The sequence below is a fragment of the Didymella exigua genome (assembly GCF_010094145.1).
Source record: "Didymella exigua CBS 183.55 unplaced genomic scaffold M421scaffold_37, whole genome shotgun sequence".
Classification (NCBI taxonomy): domain Eukaryota; kingdom Fungi; phylum Ascomycota; class Dothideomycetes; order Pleosporales; family Didymellaceae; genus Didymella; species Didymella exigua.
Genome location: NW_022984811.1, coordinates 118,121 through 137,312, shown reverse-complemented (window position 1 = coordinate 137,312; position 19,192 = coordinate 118,121). Strand labels below are relative to the sequence as shown.

Sequence of the window (19,192 nt, the reverse complement as noted above, 5' to 3'; positions counted from 1 at the left end):
TTCCTGATTCCGTTTCCGTAGGTGAAAGTATCTGCAAACCTTGACCTCGCAAAACCTCCTACCACATTTCTCAACGTCTCTTCATCCATCAAACGACCACAGCTATGTTTCATTTGTGGTCCCAGCTACCCCCCGAACTTCGAGATTACATCCTCTCCTTCTCTCTAAGCAGTGACAAACCGGTCACCAACCGTTCTCACGATCTCAACATAGCCAGCCGTTTCGGCGCTCTCAACGCGCTGATCAGCACCCGCAACGCCAAGTTTGTCAGGATCGCATTGGATACGTGTGCGTTTTGCAGCCCTCCCGCTGTAAGTGATTAAGGCTGATGAGATGCTCAGACTACAGATGCAACACGTTCGACTACCGACTACCTCATCGCGGCAGGCACAGTGCGACAAAGTGGCAGTTCGTGTGGAAGCTTAACGAACAGGTGATGGAGATCGACCCTCAGACTGGAAGTCCCGCCCTACCTCGCGTAGTTGGGATACCGCCTATGTGCCGTTGGGTGTGGGACACTGAAACGTACACATTTTTGAGCACAAACGTTTAATGTGAAGTTCGATGAGCGTTACTCGATGTTCACTTCGGAGCGGAAAGATCGTGTTTATGGAGTGTATTCTTGTGCGCTATTGACATGAAAGTTCAAGTGATGCAAGTGAGTACAAGCGTGTGGCGTACCTGTCTTCTTACCTCATGTCCTGCTGATCAACACCACTTCCCACCCACTCAGCACCACCACCACCAGAAGATGTTCCACCCATGGCCTCGTCTGCCGAATTAACTTAAGATCCTCGTCCTCACCCACGCCGTCAGCTCCTGTGTCGAATCTGCAGGAGTGTCCGCCTGTCTGCACAACTTGGATGTGAAGGCATCATGCGACTGCAGGAGCCATCTCCCTGATTTCTACCCATTTACGCAGAGTCTTGTCGGTAAGATCGAGCGCTCGGAATCACCTGTGAGCATACTTGCGCCATGCCAGGCGGCTTGCTCTGACTGCCTCAGATTACAGCGAGATGAAGAGGATGTACCACCCTCTTGAGCAGTGTACTGCCACCGCGTATTATGGCGGCAAGAATTGTATTTTCAGGAACGTCATTTGTACTGGGTAGTTTTAAAGAGGAAGGCGAATTGAGGATGAATTTGGAGGATTGCATGTCAAGATGCTGGTTCTGGAGTGGGCGATTCAGTATCATGTTCATTCTCTCCGTCGTACATCACTGTATCACCACTTCTGCTTGCGAGGAGACCTTTGGTACTGCTGCGATGAGCGCCCTAAACGGACGCTGAGTACAATCTCGCGTTTACAGGTATTAGGTACCTAGGATGCTGGGAGTTTTTGAGGGCGAAAGCGGAGAACAACTATGCGCTTTGAGTGCAGATAGATCGAGCCAGAACCGTGGTGGCTGATCTGTAGATGAAGCAAGTGACGTACCTTCCCTTCCTTCCTCGAATTTGCCGACACTGCCTTCCTCACCTGCGCCATCCACTCAAATCTCACACACGCCCATTCATTCCACCTCAACCACTACCATGTTCTACAACTTCCACCCCTGGCCACGCCTTCCAATCGAACTGAAAGTGTTGGTGCTCGAGCACGCCCTCGAAGAAGACATTTCCGAACTGCGCGCCGATCCACAGTACCACGAACGGTCTATGCAACGCCGCTTTCCTTGGCCTCGCAACTGGTACATGACTCAAATTGACACGATCATCGCCACTCGAAACCGCGAACTAGTCGACCTCGCACTGGACAGATATGGGTGTTCCAATTTTCCAGCGTTCACTTGCTTGTGAAGATGTGCGGCCAGACTACCGCCTTGCGAAGACGTACTTCGACGACCCAGACATGTTTCCCTGCACTGCAAATCTCCCAAGAAGATTGACGTGGTGGGGACGTCCTACACTCACCACCCACAAGAGCCCATCGCTGTCATAACCTCCAGCGCGACCATTCACCCTTGACTACGCGTACGATTGAGAACTCGAGATGCTAGTGCTCGAGCGCGCTCTCCAGCACGGCGACGACTGCTTGCGAAGCACTCTCTTCTACCATATGATGTTTATGGAACATAGCCGCATCGGCATGGCCGACGCTAAAATCAAAACACGTAATCGCGAGCTTGTTGAGCTCACACTGTACAACTGTAAGTGACCGTCGTCTCTCGGCGGCACGAGTGTATTGATCGTTACGTCAGGCCATGACCTTGTCAAGGTTACGTACTTCGAAAGAACGAAGGACGCGCTTTTGGCTTGCGATTCAGCTCAAGCCATAGACTGCGGGTGGGTAGAAACTCTTGCGGATCTCACTCAGATAGCGTGACGCCTTGAAGTCGATCAACTCGAATTTGCGCTTTCAACGCTGCTACACTGTATGATATGCCAGAACGCTCGCTGTTTGCGCGTCGAGTATGTAACCAGAAGCAATCGCCGTGCCTTCCCATGTCTATCTTCCGGTGTCTATAACATGCCAGAGTGCTGTAAGAATATTGAAATGCCTTCATTAAACGCCTTGAGCTGAGCTTGCTCGGTAATAAACGGTGATGACAAAATGCGAATGTCGACTGGAAGTGTCGTGGTCTAAGCCATTCGTGCGGCCGTCACAATGCCAGATTTGATGCTGGTATTGGTCGCAGTAATACGTGGTGTTTTGGAGGAAAAGACTCTAGAGACACCGGGGTATCGAAGGGAGGCGCTGATGAAAGTCGGTCTGCCGAGTCCCGTTGCGAAATTCTGTGGCGCTGTCCAAAGTCGTCTTATGGCTGCGAATGCTGCCAGCTTGCCGGCGCAAGATCTGTGCGACCGAAAGGATAGTCGGTAGGCTCAGGCACAGGGCTTTCCTAATAGCCTTCGTCCTTTTGATTCTTTTGGCCCTCCTTCTTTTTGGCCTCCTTCTCCTCGTCTGTGAGCTCAATCAGCTCTGCACCTTCGAGCTTGAAGCCCTTGGCGTCCACGATGTGCTCGCTCGCGGTCGATAGGTAGAGCTGATGCAGCCTGGGCAAGAAGTACTGCATGACAGAGTCTGCCAGGTTCTTGGCCACGAGGTTCTTGTCGACCCAGAAGTGCCTGACGAAGATACCCTTGCATCCGCCACGACTCTCGGCCTCTGGTGCACCGTTTGCCTCGACGCAGGGAAGCACACGAATGTCGTCAGGTCGGTCGTAGTCGTAGCGCAGGTAGTTGCCGAATGCAGCCTGTTCGTGTGCCCAGTCTTGCTTCCACCTTGCGCAGCCCTTGTACTTTGTCTCAGATGGGCACTCAGCCCATGCCTTGTACATCTCCTGTGTGCGCTTGCTCTGGCGGGCGATGACGAAGCCGGTATTGAGATAGCGGTTACCCTTAGCGTCGTAGTTCTGTGGCTCGTTGGGGTCGATGGACATCATGGCGAGAGTGTCGTCGGTCATGTTCCAATAGTTGAGCAGCCACTCGAGCGGCAGGTGCGGGTAGTGGAACATGACATCCGAGTCCATGAAGACGATGTAGTCGTGTGTCTTGAGCGCCTCCTTCATCATTGGGACCTTGACCCAGGTGCCCCAGCGGTCGGCGTAGTCTGGCGCGCGGATAAACTTGTAGTCGTAACCATGGATGCTTGCTGCGCCGTGTCAGTGCCTGCATTATACACTAAGCCGTGTCCTACATACCGAACATATAATGACTGAGCATGCCCGCAGAGAGGGGTCGCATGCCCTTCCACTTCAAGTCTTTGTCCATGAGCTGGCCCTTGCCAGTGAGCGGCCTGCTGTCGATGTCCAGGATGAGCACCTTCTTTCCCAGCTTCTGCGTGAACTTGGGCTTGCCGTGCAGGTGGTATACATCACCGTCCTCGTCGGTGAAGTTCGCAGCGTCGACGGGGTGCAGGATGGGGCCGTAGAGGGCTTTTATTATGGCGGGCATCGAAGGGTCCTCCTCGACAACCGAGGCATTGTGCGAGGTAGGGAAGCTGATCACTATGGTCAGCGCAAGTAGCTTGAGGATGCGATGGCCACCTACTCTATCTGTGTTTGTGCTGCACTGCTCGGTGTGTAACTGAAGCTTGAGCTGTAAATCAAAAACAGCAGCACAACGGGTATCGCGATCAACAATGGGCGCCGCCAGCGGCCCTGGGGCCCCATGTTCGCCAATGCGTGGTACGAGTAGTCCCCCATACCAAAGTGTGGAGTGGTTGTATGCGGGGCGAAAGAACGACAGGCGTGGCTCGAGGGTGTCTCTGCACGCTTAAGGCTGTAATTTGTTACCGGCGGAGGTGACGGGAAGGGCTTGCGTCAGCTTGCGCGGCGTCAGATGAATCTCCAGCACCAGCGAGCAAGCAACGGTGGGGCTGTCAGAAGAAGCAACGGCACGAAGGTGTGTACAGCGAAGGGAAAGGGAAAGAGCGAAGGGTTGCTGGAAGTCAAACAAGCGCAACAAGTGTCAAAGCCACACACTCCTGAACGTTTCCTCGTGCTTTAGAGCGACAGGGATCTGCCGTAAACACGATGACGGTACAGGTTGACGTTGATTGAACGGGAAAGGCGGCCGCAATCACGCCGCTAAGTGCCATCGTTCCGCCACCACGAAGCGCATCGTGAGGTTGAATGTGTCAAGTCAAACACTGAATCTAATTGTGAGGCATCTACAGATCTCGCACAAGCATCGATCTATCAGTGCACGTCTTGTCGATGACGGTACTCGCACGCTGTCGCTGTAATCAAGGCTGAATGCCTGGCCCGTCCACCCTCGTATAGGGCTAAATTTACTCGCGCAGCAGGGTGGTGATCGACGCTCGTAATCCTCCGCAACAACACCTGAAACGCCTGCCATATCACCCCCGACGACTGGTTGTGTCGCGCTGCAACACGCTGTGAAAGATGTGTTTCAATCAGGAACGCGTTCCAAGAACGCGCTGCTTCCCTTGTTGGATACGATCCCACGCCTCTGCGACAACGGCGCTGCATGCAGTAAGCCACGGTCGTATTTGCGTTCCCTGATCGCTCGTCCAGCACAGCAGGGTCTGGGATCTAGGCTCGACACAGTCAGAGATGCTCTTTGCAATGCAGATTTTCGAGAGTTCAGCACGCCGGACAATCAAAGGTAATTGCGTTCAGGGGTGCATCGTTGATTTTATTCTGTGGTGGTGCATGATGTTCAAACTACCGAGCGACCCTTACAATATACTGAGCAGCTCAAAGTCCTTCGCGATACCTGGGCTTTCCCTGGCGCACTTCTCAATGAGCACCATCATAATTGTCACCCACTCCTGCCAGCCTTCTGGTAACGTCTCTCTCAACTTTACGTCTGTCGATCGCGCAACGGCGTGGAATAGTAGCACCTGCCCGAAGCACTGACAGCACCAGCCAAACTTGATCGGCAAGGCCGATAGCATCTGTGTGCAGAGGCCCATTGTGGTCGGCCAAAACATGCCGCCTCGAAGCCCTTCTCGCACCTCTTGATATTCTGCATTATTAGTGAACTCAGGCGCATGCAATGCTTTGTACAAAAATGGCCGGCCGATGTGAAATTTTGCGACGAGGTAGCGACTACGCAACATGGCTTTCGCGATGACATGCGCAGGGCTGGGCGAGTTGTCGGCGCTTTCACTGTCTACGAATTGCAACGACGGCGGCAGATTTGCGCGCCATTGCTCAAGCTGGTGGTGCATTTCCGCAGTGATGCTGGCGTTTGGAAATGCTTCCTTCGCCGCATAGTAATATATGTTCTGCTTGACTCGGGTGAGGATGATTCTGTGTGCAGCCTGAGCGAGAAAGTGGAAGTTGAACAATGACTCGTCTTCATCTGTAATCAGGCCAGAGATGGATGTCTTTGGTCGGGGGCACGGGGTGAATTTCGGCAACGGTATGTCAGGCTCGAACTCGAGGAGTCCACTGTGAGGCAGGGTATCGAGCTCCTGTGTAATAACCGTCTCGTACATGAGCGTGTTCCAGAACAGCCTACTAAACATGTCTCCCTCCCACTGATCGAAGTCGATAGCTTCGGTCCGGGTCAGGATGCTTGTACAGCACAGCGCAGCTCTGTTCACAGTCGTCCAGGAGTCCATAGGTCGTAAGATCTGCGCATAATACAATGTCGACAGCATGTAGTACTGGCCTGCTTGCAAACTGTTCTGTGTCATGAGGAAACCAAAGCGTTTGCGAGCTTCGTTGAAGAACCCTAGGCCTGGCTGGCTGTCCAGGACCGGTCCGTACCAGTCTGGCCGGGTGAAGCCACCTTCGGGTGAACCAAAGCGTGATGGTAAGGCGAAGTCTCCTTCCTCGTGGGCTTTTACCGCAAGACAACCCAGAGCAAGCACTATCAGCACTAGGCATGACTCGATGTCGTGCCCGAAGTCAGTCTCTAAGGCCAAGCCCAGCGTGCTCGAGTAGAAGTGAAACTTGTCCAGGACAGGCGAGTTACGATGGAATACAGCAAAGTAAGCGTCTGCGATGCCCTTTACAACAGATTGGGGTAAATCCATCAGCCAAGTCTCCGGATGTGTATTCATCGGTCGATCAATGTGGATTGGGAGGGCCGGCCGCTGACTCTCAATCTCAGCGACGTAGTCCTCCGGTAGGGCTGTGCAGGCTGCCACGAACTCTGATGGCAGAATCTGCTGGACGGCAGGCCATACTGCTACTCGATGCTGACTGAAAGAGAGCGCTACCTTGCTTTGAGGATCAGGTACCATGTATGGGCTCTTGCCAGGCGTCGGTGCAGCTTGCGGTGACATGGCCGATTCGTGGACACTCAATCGATCATGGCGTGGTACCAGTGGTCCTTGGGCATCGTTCCTTGGGCTCGGCTGCGAGACAGTCGAGATCGGCGAACGGTGATCTAAGGCTTGCATTGCAGCCGGCGTTGGTGCTGCATGTGCGCTTTTCGAAGCCTGCACGACGGCCGTCAAATCCTCGATCTTGGATTCGAGGCGACGGATTGCATTTATTGCTACTGCCATCGACTGGTCCTTCTTGGTCGTTCGGGGGACTTGATAAGTGCACTCCAGGTTCATAGTCCGGCAATAGCCACATTTTGGCCGGTCCTCGTCACATCGTGTCTTTCTGAATCGGCAGATATCGCAGGCCTGACAGCGTTAGTGGCGCGACTGTTAGCTGCGAAGGTAGTTGATATACCAAGGTAGCCATAAAAGACCGAGGCTTCTTCAGCGATGACCCTTCACCATCCTCGTGACTCCCATTGCCGTCGGCATCATGAGAGGCTTGCCGGCCTGAAGGCGCTGCGTACGGCGAGGCTGCTATACTGTCGTAAGACCTCTTGGTCATGGCATCCTCAATGCCTTTGTTCAACTGCTCATTGAAGATGGGAAGGTTGGGGCCGCTCGCAGGTAAGATGACTTCGGCGATGTCGCTTGCGGGGAAACCGCAACCGAGGCGCACGGGCCGTCGAGAGGTAAACAACTTCTCATCCGCTGCGACTTCCCGTCACCTTAACACAACACTTTTATCTAAAAATGTGCACGCTCAGCAGCTCAAGTCTCCACATGGCTTTGCAGCTTGCAGAATGTACCATCTCAGATAAATCGAGCAGTCAAGCAAGCGCAGCAGCTTCGCAGACGATCGAATCGTTCACCTCACCTCATACTAACACACTGATCTTTACAGCTTCTAGCAGTCCAGCATTCTAGCAGCCTCAGCAACCTCAGCTGTCTCAGCTGTCACAGTAGTCACATAGCAGTCATGTCCTTGATCCCATACTAATTGAAATTAATGCTCAACTCCCTCCTATGACCCTTGCCAGCAAGCAGCCTCGTTAATGTCCGCCTCAGTGCCAGCTCGCTACTTTTGAATGTATACTGATCACTGCCCAGGTCTGTCTCCCCAAGGATGGACGTCCATACTACGACCACCATCTCGCGACCTCTCAGCAGACTACCTGCATCGCCTGGTTCTTATTCATCGCGAGCGTGATGTATGGAGAAAGTCCACTGATTCCAGCAAATTCTGAAACAACGAAGGCGCATATTACTTCCCGTGTGGACGAACGGAGTCCTACAAGCATCCAGACCCACGTGGCCGGCTCGAGACCCTCTCTGGCCAGCGCAAGGACGATAGCACTGATCAAACATGCGGGAAAGCCTCTGCGCAAGATCTCTTCCTAGCACAGCCCGCCACCAACATCGCGGTAATGGTTCACATATCGACCAGTAATCACTTTGTTACATTAAGGCCATATGAACTCTCATCGTGTCGATCGACATGGTCAGCGACGACGTTACTCAGAGCTGCGGTGCTGTGTTGCCGGGCTGCTGGGCTCGACGCTTATTGCGGCGACGACCTCAGGCTCTCACCCGGCATGCAAATGTAGCGAAATCACTTGTCCAACCAACAGAGACCCTCGACAGCGCGATTGCACGGTCTTAGCCCTCTCACAGGCGCTACAGGCGCTGAAGTGATGAAGATGAAGAGCCCCTTCACGATAGCTATTACCGTGCTCCGCTTAGCGTCACGACACGGTCGAAGCCTTACCAATCGGAGCCCGATCGCTGCAGCCCGGGAGCTAGACAGCACCACAGAATTCACTCGACAGGGGCTGTTGCGTTCTCCAGCCCTCCGCGCAGAATGTCTCGACGAATCATAGCACTTCTTTGGCAGCATCAGAGCCAGCGTTCACCAGTCTGTAAGCCTCAGCACGGCGAACATCCACTTTCCTAACCTACTTCCAAGCTCACGATGAGAGTACCATGCTCGTTGGTGGAGGCGCGAGATTGCAGAGGCTCAGTATACAAAGAGCGAATCCGCCCGCTTCTCAGCTTCTTCAACCATCGACCATTCTCCTCTCTTCTTCTCTTGATCAAGCCACTTGGAAACTTCTCTTGCAGCTATCTATCACCATCAACATGAACGCCCAGCCAGTCACCACAACCTCTGCCACGATGCCACTCGTCATCATCCCAGCTGAGGTCACTCAGCTTGGCCCTCAACTCTCACGGCTCCCTGATGAGCTACTTCTCCAAATCTTCGAGATCTTGGCGGTCTCCATGTTCCCTCCGAAGTCAAGGTTTCACACGTCAATCGACTTCAAAACTTTCGACATCCTCAACCGTCACTACGCAATCAACAGGATTCGTAATGTCTCGCCCCTGTTCGCATCCTTCTTCATGGGAGCATTCTACGAGAACTTCAACTTCGCCTTCAAGAGCAAGCCGTTGTTCAACGGCGCAACCGACTACCTCACCGCCATCCCCGCTCCGGTTCCCGCTCCTCACCTCCGCCACCATTTGCGCTCAATGTGCATCGAGATTGCTCTCGAGACGTACTACTTCACCCCGCAAATTCTCCACGACCTCGCGCGCACAGACAAGCACGGGCGCTCACTGCGCAAAATCGTCACGAAGACGCAGATGATGGCGTTCTGTCCCTCGGCGCACTTCCTCCTCCTCCTAACAAGGGGGGATTACGGCTTCTGCAACCTGCGCTTCCTGCATCTTCACATACGTGTCGATGACCAGTGGCACAAGGCCGACGAGCAGTTCCTCCAAGTCCTGGAGGAGGTCAAGTTCGTGGTGAAGGCCTCCCGGGTTGAGCTGATCGTGAGCGACCTCTTTGGGGATGTCAAGGAGGAGCACCAGGAGGTGAGGAAGAGGATTATTGTGGTCGAATGAGGGGGGCGTGGCTATCGGGGGTGTGCTTTGGTGTACAAGCTTTGGTGTGCACTAGATAGGATTTTCCGTGTTGTTGTACAGCAACATGAATACGACGATTTAATCTCGCTACCTTCATATCTCTCTTACTTATGTGATGCTTAGCCAACTCACTATCTTACTATACAGCACTTGCGGGACATCGAGGTGGGGACATGCAAACTTTCACTGCGTTGTACCCTCTGCACATTCAGCTGGGCGGGGGTTGAGGAAATGTATCATTCACAGCACGTCTCCATACACCTCTTGATATAGTTTCCAGTCCCAATCGTAACCATCACAGCGACGCATCATGGGTCTCTCGACACACGTTCTTTCCATTACTGAGCATCTACAGTCTATCACCCAGCAACATTCTCAGCAACCTTCCTACCATCGAAGCTAACAACGCCGTTCTCCCTCTGTGCCTTGCTCTCGCTGACATCGCCGAACATCTTAACGATAGCCTCAATCGTGGTGTTTCCACCACTGAAGATCAACCCAATATCCCAACCCTCCTCACCAGCTTCCCTCTCGACCATCTTCCTAAATTCCTCATTATATAGCACAGTCGCCAGTCCAACGACCGCACTCGGCTCAACAAAGCACTTCATACGCTCCAGCACAAGCCTCAGTGCATCCTTGATCTGCTGCTCCGTAACAGCGTACAGGCCAGCCACATACTCCTTATCGCTAATGGTTTTCCATGTATGTGGGCCAAGCGGCGTCCGCAGACCATCCGCGATGGTAAGCGTCTTGACAGACGTGATGCGCTCGCCTGCGTCGACGCCTCGGCGCGCATCATCCGCGCCTTCGAACTCCGGCTCGGCGCCGAACACACGGGTTGCGCTGGAGTGGAAGTAAATCGCGTTGCCAGAGAGCATGCCGCCGCCCCCGCAGGGCGCGATGAGCGCATCCAAACTCCCTCCAGATGGCCCTTTCGTACCCTCCACAGATGACTTGTAGTGCACGCTCAGCTCCGGCTTCTCGGCCAGCAGATCCTCCACCTCGGCCGAGAACTCGAGTGCCATGGTGCCCTGCCCGAGCATGATGTGTGGATGGTCGTATGGCGGGATGAGCGTCGCGCCTGTGTCTTTGATTACATCTGCGACGACGGCCTCGCGCTCGGCGGCTGTCGAGCCGCTGAAGTGCATGATGGCGCCTTGGGCGCGGGTGCCGGCGATTTTGCTGGGCGTGGATATCGAGGGCATGACGATGTAAGCGGGGATGGAAAGTGTGCGGGCGGCGAGGGCGAGGGCTTGCGCGTGGTTGCCTTTGGAGAGGAGTTAGCATTGTGTTATACTTGAGGTCTGGATGGAGATGAGAGGAGGACATGTGGCTGCACCAACAAGGACCTAGGTAGGGCACCAAGAAAGCAGACATACCAGAGCTATGTGTGACAACGCCCTTCCTCCGCACCTGCTCGATTCCCTTCTCCTCGACCAGCCGCAGGACTGCGTGGAAAGCACCACGGACCTTGAATGCGCCGATCTTCTGGAAGTTCTCTGCCTTGAAGAACAGCCTAATCTTCGGCCTCGCAGGCTCTTGGCCCTCCCATGGCGTCCCTTTCAGTGCCTCAGGTGACTGTGGTATGGATGCGAGGTTGCTGAGCGTGGTGTTGGTGAGCACCGGCGTGGTGTGGATGTGGGGTTTGATGAGCTTGTGCGCCGCGACAATGGACTCGCGCGTCAATGGCAGCTCTATGGTCGACATGATGGAAAAGAAAGTTTGCTGAGTAGGCGCAGATGTAATTTGTTGCTGGACGTCATGATGGGGAGGTTGTGATCATGCAAAGGCGCGGCGGGGAAAAGGGCGGAGTGTCATCGTGGGGTGCTTGACGCGGGCTGGTTGCCGATTTGGCTGACAGGGTCCATTTACCGGTAGCTCCGGAAAATCAAGAACGACGAGACGGAGCCTCAATTGCACCGATCACAGAAGATTTGAGAGAATTCCATAAATGGATTGTCTCCTTTTGTTATTCAATAGTGCAGCACGCATTACATTACCCGTTAAATCATCTATGCTATACAGACACCAACGTTTAGTAGCCATGCATGACACCAAGGTCTCTCTTCGCGGTCGAATTACCTCTGAGAGTGGTGAACGGCTCAGTAGATGTCAAGCTGGGGATACGGCCGAGTAAGAACTCAAGCTGCCTGTACGCGCTGCTGGGCTGGTACTGAGGGACCATGTGGCCGGACAGTGCCTGGCTGACCCAGGTGAGCTTGCGCTCGGTGTGTGTGGTTCCCATGACACCCTTGGCACTCAGGCTAGTCAGGCTGAAGTCATCGTGGTAAGGAACGAAGAACTCGTCTTTGGGAGCCTCCTGGAAGCCCTGCATACCACCCCAGGTCATGTTCTGGATGGCCATTAGGGTACCATTGTACATAAGGATGTAATCGAGCTCGCCGTGAACGATGACAAAGCGGTCGAGCTTCTCAGTAATGCGAGGAATGACCTCCCAGCTAGACTGAGGTGATGTGTCGGTATCAAGAACACCGTTGGAGCACTCAGCCCACTCCTGGATGGGCGCGTTGATAGCCTTCTGCACAGCAGTGCGGTTGAAGTAGATTTCCTCGCCAGCAGGAAGGTAGTCGAACGATCCGGGGAAGCCAAGCACGTCCCAGAGTAGAGGGCAAGTGGTGGCGACAGCGTATATGTCGAAGCAGGGGTTGGTCAACGTAACAGCGTCGAGGATGGCTCCCCAGACATCGCACTCGGGGTTGGAGGCGTTTTCCGCGGGGGTAGGGAGCTTGCTGACTGGGGGGAAGGTCAGGTACTTCTCCATGTACTCAGTGTAGCCGCACTTGTCAGCGCGGTCATGGATGTCCTTCGTGAAGGTCTTGTTGAGGTTGAAAAGATCAGACCAGCGGTCAACGAATGAGACGGCGGGAATGTCTTCGAGCAAAGTGTCTTCGGCAACACTGGGGTCATAGATCATGGCGGCCTTAACGTTATAGTAGTCGGTGTTGTTCTCGTTGAGCATAGCATCTGAAATGTACGGGACTTTGAACACGTTAGCAGAAGCGCGCAGGACGGCATAGGCATTGAAAATTACCGAATCTTCCAGCGTAAGATTCGCCTGCAATGTAGACCTTCTTGCCGACAAGCCCGAAGGTCTCCATGAAATTCTTCCAGAAGCCAAGGAATTGTGCTGCAGTCTCCTCCTGGCTGGTGGCGGTGGGTGTACCCTGAGTGAAACCAGTGCCAATTGGCTGCTCAACCCAGATCATGTTGGTGAGGTTTACCCAGTTCCACGGGTTGTAGACAGCACGAGACCCGCTGCCGTACTGCCAGCTGATAGGACCGTTCTCCTGCAAGAAACCCTCGAGAGACGAGCAACCAGGTCCACCGTTTAGCCAGATGGTGATTTCATCGGCATCTGGGTTTGCAGAAGGGAAAAACCAGAAGTACAGCTCAGAAGTTTCGTTGGCCTTCGCTGAAATTGGCAACAAGCCAGCGTACGATTCGCCAATGTCGAAGTCGACGTCGGGGATAGCACCAGCAGTACCATTGACAGTGAACTCTGTCTCTCATTAACGACCAAGTTGCGAGCATTGAGTCGATCACTTACTCTTAGCACCGGGAGCTGTGACGAGCGGTGTAGTCTCGTTCACAGTGGACTGGCGCTTGGCGTGCTGGACGTTGCGCGAAGGACGCTGAGGCTTGGGAAAATCAAACTTCTTGCCCACAGACCTTGCAGGGTTTCGTGCAGCAACGCTGGTTGCGAGGCCGCCAATGACCAAAAGAGAGGTAATGAGCTGCATGTTGGCTGTTCGCGGAGCTTGCCTAGGGAGCTGCTAAAGACCAGGACGCGGATACGCTCGACTTGAAGTACAAATTTGGTCCGGGCTCAGGCCTCGATGTCATTTCGGTGCTTCCCTGCCATAACGCGACATTTATCCACGGTTGTACTGCACAAATCGTTGTAGCTTGACAAGAACAATCAGCTTCATACCTCTTTGGGCAGGCCGTAGTCGTATTCCATAAACGTCGTCCAGCCACCAAGTCATCGGTCCCCAGCCTGTATCTGCTTGTTCCTTGCGAGAGTGTTGCTATGACGGATACCACAGACTCAGTCAGGTCGATAAGATAGGCTGAACGTCGTTTTGTGGAGGCCCTTGATCGGGAGGAACAGCGACAGCGAGTCGTTTGCGGAACATCGCGGACCTACAGCTTATCGCGGGAAAAAAGCTTTACCAAGACACGCCACCATCGACAAGCTCACGCATTGGAGCCGCTCTCTCCACTTTCTCTAGGTATATCCTTGACGTCGGCGCAATACCTCTGTCAACCGCCGATGAGCCAGGCCGGATATGTTCGTCACGCGAGTCACTTGTGTGTGCGCTGCGTTGCGACTGGCTGGAGCGGGAATAGCGATAATCAATGCCTTCGGTACCTACTTCCAGAAGAGCGTGCCTAGTTCGTGGCAACAGTGGGCGACGGCTCAAGCTACTTGGCCAATGCTTGCTGTAGATAATTGAGGCGTACTAACCGAATGTAGAAGGTCGCAGGATTTTAGCGGCGAGATGCTTTCGTAGGCCGGCAATCGGAGACGAGACAGCGAAGAGTTTGGTAACTCCATGTGCTGATCAGGCAGCCTCGTGAAGTATACAAAACTCTGAAGGGTGTACGAAAGACGAACTAATGGAGCGAGGCAGCATTCGCGCAGATCAAAAGTCACGCCTCTGCACTCCGCTTTGATGACCAGAATCCCACGACAAAGCAACAGCAAATGGAGGTTTGTTCATATTGGAGTTATTACGCTAGTCTACACGGTTGTTACGGACATGTGCAGCTCCTATGACGGAGGCACGCTGTACGAGCTGTTCGACTGACCCTGCGAGAGTTCAAGCAGTTTCTCAAAGTCGGGAGTACCGTAACCTGTTACAGGGTCCCAACCCTCAGTTGCGTTCCAGGACGCATAGGGCACCAGAGGCGCCTTGAGACCTGAGTAGATGGATCTGCCGATGCATCCAGTCGAACCTCCATCCTTGATATCAGTGAGGCCCTGGTAGCCCTTGCTGTAGATCCATGGGTTCAGGAAGCCAAGAGACGGTTGTCCAGCAGCAAGACGGGCGTTGTTCAAGAGAGCGACAACGGAAGCAAAGACAGGCGCTGATGCGGAAGTACCTCCAACGGAGATCTGGCGGCCTTTGTCAACGACACGGAAGCCTTGACCCTGAGCAGCGACATCTGGGAACCCGCGTCCAGCAGGATTGTAAAGGCCCTTCCACTGGCTGCCAAGCTTCTCAAGGTATACGCCGACAGCCGCATCTTGGTAGGCTGGGCGCTCCCAAAGGTCTGAGAAGCCGCCTGAGGAGAAGCTGACGGCGCGTTCTGGTTCGATCTTGGAAGTGCCGCCGACTGAAGTGACATAAGGACATGAGGCAGGGAATATGGGCAAGAACCGGGTTGTGTTCTTGCCATCGTTGGTCTGGCATGCTGATCCCACGCCAGTATCTCCACTGCTGAAGATTACGGACACACCGCGAGTGCCGAGCTGGCCGATGATGTCGCACACCTTCTTAGCGTAAGTCGCAGGTACGCTTTGCTCATCCTCACCATAGGATGTAGTAAGGACTTGGGGAAGCTCGTCGTCAGGGAGTCCAGCAACATAGGTAAAGAAATCAAGATACGGCTCATTTGCGTTGTCAGCCTCGCTCGGTTGATCCAGGTCAGGAACGAGGATGCCACGTCCGGCAGTGCTGTAGAAGATCGTCTCGATGGTGGGATCAACTAATCCCACTGTGTATTCAATATCAAGGTTAGCCTCCACGCTGTCGTCCGTTGCGTTCTGATCCGATGTGCCGCCTGGTGTGGGTGTAAGCACTGTTCAACTGTTGACCAGGTACTATACATACCATTTACAGAAGTGGAGGTAAAGTTGCTTCCAGCAGCCGGCGCAAACGTCGAAACGAACTGCTGCAAGTCGGTATAGCGAGCCAGCTGTTCGAGAAACCCGCTGACACCGAGTTTGACAGCACCCTTAGGATCAATCTTGTAGTTGGCGAAGTTATACAAGTCTTTGAGACAAGCAGGGGTGATGGTGGTGTTGCATGTGGCGTTGACAGCAGCAACGGAAAAGGGGGCTGCTTCTTGTGTGAGGACGTTGCTGCGCTCTGCCTTGATCTGACCAAAACGAACGGTTGGCTCGATCAGATCGATATGGTCCCTGATGGCCTTTGGTACGGAGTAGCTCAGAGATCGAACCCTCTTCACATCTCGGCGAATTTGATTCTGGTAAGTCTTGAAGGTAGTACCAAGCATTGACTCGGCCCTCTCAACAGGAGCGTGGAACGTGATCCACTCACCATCGTTCTTAATGTCCTCAGAGCTGACACCTGACTCTGCCAGCCAGCCGAGAACAGCTTTGCTAGACTCTGCACGGGGTTTGATGAGAGCCTTGAGTTCATCACGCTTGAGATGCTGGCCGTAGCGGGCATGGCTTGGATCCGAGACCTCCATTAATGTTCGCTCGAGGATATCGCTGTCGGCCTGGGAAAGGTTAGCAAACTGCGGATCTCGTGCGACTTTGCCCACGTGTGAAGATCTGAATCGCCAGAATGCATCTTCATTTGTGTACGAGAACAAGAAGTGAACGTACCGAGCGGACAGCAATGCGGAAGGGGAGCTTGCGATGGCCTACTGGAGTACCGACTGCAGTCCATCCTTGGGGCACTGTGCGCAAAGTCTCAACGTTGACGGACTCGCTTTCGATGTGGGAAGCCGGTTTGCCATTTGCACCAGCAACGGCCAGAAGGCCAGCAATGAGTGAATATTTCATAGAAACGTAGTCTGGCTGTGCCTAACAAGAGCAGAACGCTGGGAGGGTTGAAGATATAGTGCTTGCATATACCTGAGAGTTCCGATTGAGACAACGAAGCCCCCGAATCAAGAAGACGCAAGCAACTGCCCAAAAGAACGGACGTTTCACGGTACCTGGTCTCTCGTCGTGCAAGGGACGATCATCTCACTACAGCACCCAAGCGATGCCGTGCGACGTGGTCGTGTGGGTAAAGTTTGCCGCAGGTGTAGCCTGTGATTGGTGTACCCCTGACGATGGTTTTCCAGTCAACTTGTGGCGAGACACGTAGGGGTGCCCGATAGAGGAGGTGCTTGTTTCCAATGCCATCATGAGCATATTGAATTTGCATGTGTGAGAAGCTTACGGTTCGCGGTTGCTGTCGAGACAAATCACTGAGAAAGCGACTTCAGAGGATGCCTGGGGAGCTTGGTGGTGCTTGAAACGACGGGTTGCCTGAGGCTCAACTGGCAACGCGAAGGGCTGGCGCCGGGGCGCGGGCACAAAGCAAAGCTTGCAGCCAGCCCTCCCCACAAAATGGTTGCACCATCGACAGGCGCAAGTAAGCACGCAATCTTGGCGGTGATATTGACGCGTAGGGCCAGGGCCCGTCGAAGTTGTTGCGTTGGGATCTCTAGTACCGGTAGTGGCTGGTGTTCGCGCAATGATGTCAGCGAGCACAGCCCAATGCAACATGCAGGGGCGTCGAACCTGTGTTGCTTCGGAGACCGACGTTAAGTCTCGTCGGGACGTTCCTTGCATGTCAACAATGTACACACAGCTGCATTGTCTAGACAAACTTTAAGTATAAGGCGATCGTAACAAACTCTCCTCAGCTCTACTTTGTGGCCTCTTCGACGAGCCCTTTGGGATCAACGTCCTCCTGATCAGACTCGACTCTCCCTTCGAAGCCGTTCTCCAGAATCTCAATCAGGTCATCCAACTGTTTCACAACAAGATCCGTGTGTTGATGCTTGGCAAGGTGCTTGTTGACGTCGTTGACAAGCAATACCGTCGCGGCACCAGCGCGAAAGCCAGCAGACATGTCGTCGATGGAATCGCCCACCATGATCAGACTCTCACCGCCGTCTTTGTGCATCCACTGCTTTGCGATGTGCAGGATACCAGCAGGATCTGGCTTTGGTGGACGAAATTCGCGTGTGATGATGGGGCTGAACTCTGACGAAGGCAAAAAAGTGGTGAGGAGGTGCTCAACGGGTGCATCAAAATTGCGTGTACAGATGCCTTTCTTCAACCCTCTTGAGTCCAAATACGCCATGAGTTCCACAAGACCAGCCTGTGGCTTCTGCTTCTTCATCGCGGTGCGTTCAATATCTCGAACCTTCTCTTGAGCTTGTTCCTGTTCAGCGTATGGCAGTGAGTAGATGTGATCCAGGATGTCGGTGCCTTTGTCAATGGAAAGAGCCGAACTGCAGTGTGTTAGTGCCTGCTGCGCCCTGAACGAGCACACACGTACCGCATTTCACCAAACATGTAATTCTGCGGGAGACACAGCGTCCCATCGACATCGAACACAATTCCCTTCAGAGTAGGGCGCTTGTCTCCTTCGCTCTTCTTTTCCAAATTGAGCGGCGCAAATCTACGCGGCCGTACTGGGGGTGCCATTGTTGCTAAAGATCTTGTACAAATCTTCCAATTGGGCAGATACTTCCCGGGCAATGTGCTGAGGCGAGTGGTGGCTTTAATGGTCATGGGGCTCGTGCTGCGTCGATTGCAGGATTGTGTTGCTGCTCTTGGAGAGTGGGTCCTTGATAGGCAATGCGGGCGGGGTACGTCATCGATCCTGGTCAATAAATCTGCTCCTTATTTATGTTAACTCCCGCCGGATCACACAACAGAGACCGTTTCGTTGTAGTGACTTACAGTACGAGATTGATGTCAAAAAATTGGATTCGATCCAATGGATTGAACAAAACGCTTGCAACCTTGAAAGCCAACCCTTTGTCGTGCCACTGCCAGCTTACATCGCAGTCCCGGATACACTGAAAAGCTTAAATCAGTCTTGTAGTATGTACTACACAAATGATTGCCAGATGACTCCTATGGGCGTTTGGCAGAAGCAAAACCGCTTTAGAGGGTACAGTTTGCTGTAAGCGTGATTCTGGACTTGACTATTGATTGGCAACAGAGCTGTGCGTACCTGACAGTAATGCTATGCTGTCAGCTCGAACCCTACGTAGTCTAGGGGGCGATTCGCTGAATACCTCCTCAGCAAACGATTCACGAACGTCAAGCGCGCGAACTTCGAGTACCGACGCCAGCCGCACCGCCACTTGTCGCTCAGTGTCTTCGCGATCACGAATCCCGGGCCAAGCACCTACGAAGTAGTCCAACATGGACATTTCGATCAGCTCGCCGACGAAGTTGCAACCTCAACGCCAGACGCAAGCATGGGCCGACAATAACCCCTTTGCGTGGGCATCGCGGCACGACAAAGCGAGGCACCGCAGCTCGTGACCTAAACGGCAGCCAACCGGGAACACATTTGCTTCCCTCAGGAGAGTCCTCAAATCTGCCACGCGCGCGAGAAGAAGAAGGACAAATGCCGGGAAGACTTTCTTCGCCACTTCCGCAGTGCGTGCGCTAAGCGCGACGATGCGATTAGTACCTTTGTGCAGATGTCAGATACACTCGACGACCTCCAGGCCATTGCGCTCCATATTGCAGCTGACGAGAAAGATGTCCTAACGAGTGGCCATCGCCATCCTAAACGAAGTATCGATCGCAGCTTATCGTGTGGAAACGTTATCGCAGCT

The 19,192-nt window shown here is 53.7% G+C and overlaps 7 protein-coding genes across 7 annotated transcripts; 1 reads left to right on the top strand and 6 right to left on the bottom strand.

Moving 5' to 3' along the window:
- Positions 1-2,840: 2,840 nt before the first annotated feature.
- Positions 2,841-4,145, bottom strand: M421DRAFT_72243 (uncharacterized protein; the record flags this gene model as incomplete). The annotated part of the gene is made up of 3 exons (XM_033596854.1): positions 2,841-3,592; positions 3,642-3,940; positions 3,991-4,145. The coding sequence occupies 3 exons, from the start codon at positions 4,143-4,145 to the stop codon at positions 2,841-2,843; spliced, it is 1,206 nt and encodes a 401-aa protein (XP_033444814.1).
- A 931-nt stretch (positions 4,146-5,076) lies between these two features.
- On the bottom strand, positions 5,077-7,295 carry M421DRAFT_424694 (C6 zinc finger domain-containing protein). Its single transcript, XM_033593839.1, has 2 exons — positions 7,104-7,295; positions 5,077-7,054 (listed from the first exon to the last, which is right to left on the bottom strand). The coding sequence occupies exons 1-2, from the start codon at positions 7,251-7,253 to the stop codon at positions 5,144-5,146; spliced, it is 2,061 nt and encodes a 686-aa protein (XP_033444813.1). The 5' UTR covers positions 7,254-7,295; the 3' UTR covers positions 5,077-5,143.
- Positions 7,296-9,322: 2,027 nt separating this feature from the next.
- Positions 9,323-9,610, top strand: M421DRAFT_424693 (uncharacterized protein). Its single transcript, XM_033593838.1, has one exon. The coding sequence runs from the start codon at positions 9,332-9,334 to the stop codon at positions 9,590-9,592; it is 261 nt and encodes an 86-aa protein (XP_033444812.1). The 5' UTR covers positions 9,323-9,331; the 3' UTR covers positions 9,593-9,610.
- A 318-nt stretch (positions 9,611-9,928) lies between these two features.
- Positions 9,929-11,454, bottom strand: M421DRAFT_424692 (tryptophan synthase beta subunit-like PLP-dependent enzyme). The gene is made up of 2 exons (XM_033593837.1): positions 10,996-11,454; positions 9,929-10,883 (listed from the first exon to the last, which is right to left on the bottom strand). Exons 1-2 carry the CDS (start codon positions 11,321-11,323, stop codon positions 9,973-9,975), a joined length of 1,239 nt encoding a protein of 412 aa, XP_033444811.1. The 5' UTR covers positions 11,324-11,454; the 3' UTR covers positions 9,929-9,972.
- An 81-nt stretch (positions 11,455-11,535) lies between these two features.
- On the bottom strand, positions 11,536-13,737 carry M421DRAFT_424691 (carboxypeptidase cpdS precursor). The gene is made up of 3 exons (XM_033593836.1): positions 13,185-13,737; positions 12,669-13,136; positions 11,536-12,616 (listed from the first exon to the last, which is right to left on the bottom strand). Exons 1-3 carry the CDS (start codon positions 13,375-13,377, stop codon positions 11,652-11,654), a joined length of 1,626 nt encoding a protein of 541 aa, XP_033444810.1. The 5' UTR covers positions 13,378-13,737; the 3' UTR covers positions 11,536-11,651.
- A 423-nt stretch (positions 13,738-14,160) lies between these two features.
- Positions 14,161-16,647, bottom strand: M421DRAFT_276898 (subtilisin-like protein). The gene is made up of 3 exons (XM_033588856.1): positions 16,218-16,647; positions 15,475-16,108; positions 14,161-15,424 (listed from the first exon to the last, which is right to left on the bottom strand). Exons 1-3 carry the CDS (start codon positions 16,395-16,397, stop codon positions 14,412-14,414), a joined length of 1,827 nt encoding a protein of 608 aa, XP_033444809.1. The 5' UTR covers positions 16,398-16,647; the 3' UTR covers positions 14,161-14,411.
- A 532-nt stretch (positions 16,648-17,179) lies between these two features.
- On the bottom strand, positions 17,180-18,376 carry M421DRAFT_424689 (HAD-like protein). Its single transcript, XM_033593835.1, has 3 exons — positions 18,300-18,376; positions 17,893-18,238; positions 17,180-17,845 (listed from the first exon to the last, which is right to left on the bottom strand). The coding sequence occupies exons 2-3, from the start codon at positions 18,039-18,041 to the stop codon at positions 17,254-17,256; spliced, it is 741 nt and encodes a 246-aa protein (XP_033444808.1). The 5' UTR covers positions 18,042-18,238; positions 18,300-18,376; the 3' UTR covers positions 17,180-17,253.
- Positions 18,377-19,192: the final 816 nt, after the last annotated feature.

What these genes read in the sequence shown, in the direction of transcription:
- M421DRAFT_424694 (XM_033593839.1), bottom strand. Translation starts at nt 7,253, where the DNA reads ATGACCAAGAGGTCTTACGACAGTATAGCAGCCTCGCCGTACGCAGCG. An exon ending in GGTCTTTTATGGCTACCTTG is followed by an intron (nt 7,055 to 7,103) that starts GTATATCAACTA and finishes TAACGCTGTCAG; the next exon opens with GCCTGCGATATCTGCCGATT.
- M421DRAFT_424693 (XM_033593838.1), top strand. Translation starts at nt 9,332, where the DNA reads ATGATGGCGTTCTGTCCCTCGGCGCACTTCCTCCTCCTCCTAACAAGG.
- M421DRAFT_424692 (XM_033593837.1), bottom strand. Translation starts at nt 11,323, where the DNA reads ATGTCGACCATAGAGCTGCCATTGACGCGCGAGTCCATTGTCGCGGCG. An exon ending in CGTTGTCACACATAGCTCTG is followed by an intron (nt 10,884 to 10,995) that starts GTATGTCTGCTT and finishes TCCTCTCCAAAG; the next exon opens with GCAACCACGCGCAAGCCCTC.
- M421DRAFT_424691 (XM_033593836.1), bottom strand. Translation starts at nt 13,377, where the DNA reads ATGCAGCTCATTACCTCTCTTTTGGTCATTGGCGGCCTCGCAACCAGC. An exon ending in CACAGCTCCCGGTGCTAAGA is followed by an intron (nt 13,137 to 13,184) that starts GTAAGTGATCGA and finishes AATGAGAGACAG; the next exon opens with AGTTCACTGTCAATGGTACT. An exon ending in ATCTTACGCTGGAAGATTCG is followed by an intron (nt 12,617 to 12,668) that starts GTAATTTTCAAT and finishes ACGTGTTCAAAG; the next exon opens with TCCCGTACATTTCAGATGCT.
- M421DRAFT_276898 (XM_033588856.1), bottom strand. Translation starts at nt 16,397, where the DNA reads ATGAAATATTCACTCATTGCTGGCCTTCTGGCCGTTGCTGGTGCAAAT. An exon ending in TCCGCATTGCTGTCCGCTCG is followed by an intron (nt 16,109 to 16,217) that starts GTACGTTCACTT and finishes AACCTTTCCCAG; the next exon opens with GCCGACAGCGATATCCTCGA. An exon ending in TACCTCCACTTCTGTAAATG is followed by an intron (nt 15,425 to 15,474) that starts GTATGTATAGTA and finishes CACCCACACCAG; the next exon opens with GCGGCACATCGGATCAGAAC.
- M421DRAFT_424689 (XM_033593835.1), bottom strand. Translation starts at nt 18,041, where the DNA reads ATGGCACCCCCAGTACGGCCGCGTAGATTTGCGCCGCTCAATTTGGAA. An exon ending in TACATGTTTGGTGAAATGCG is followed by an intron (nt 17,846 to 17,892) that starts GTACGTGTGTGC and finishes AACACACTGCAG; the next exon opens with TTCGGCTCTTTCCATTGACA.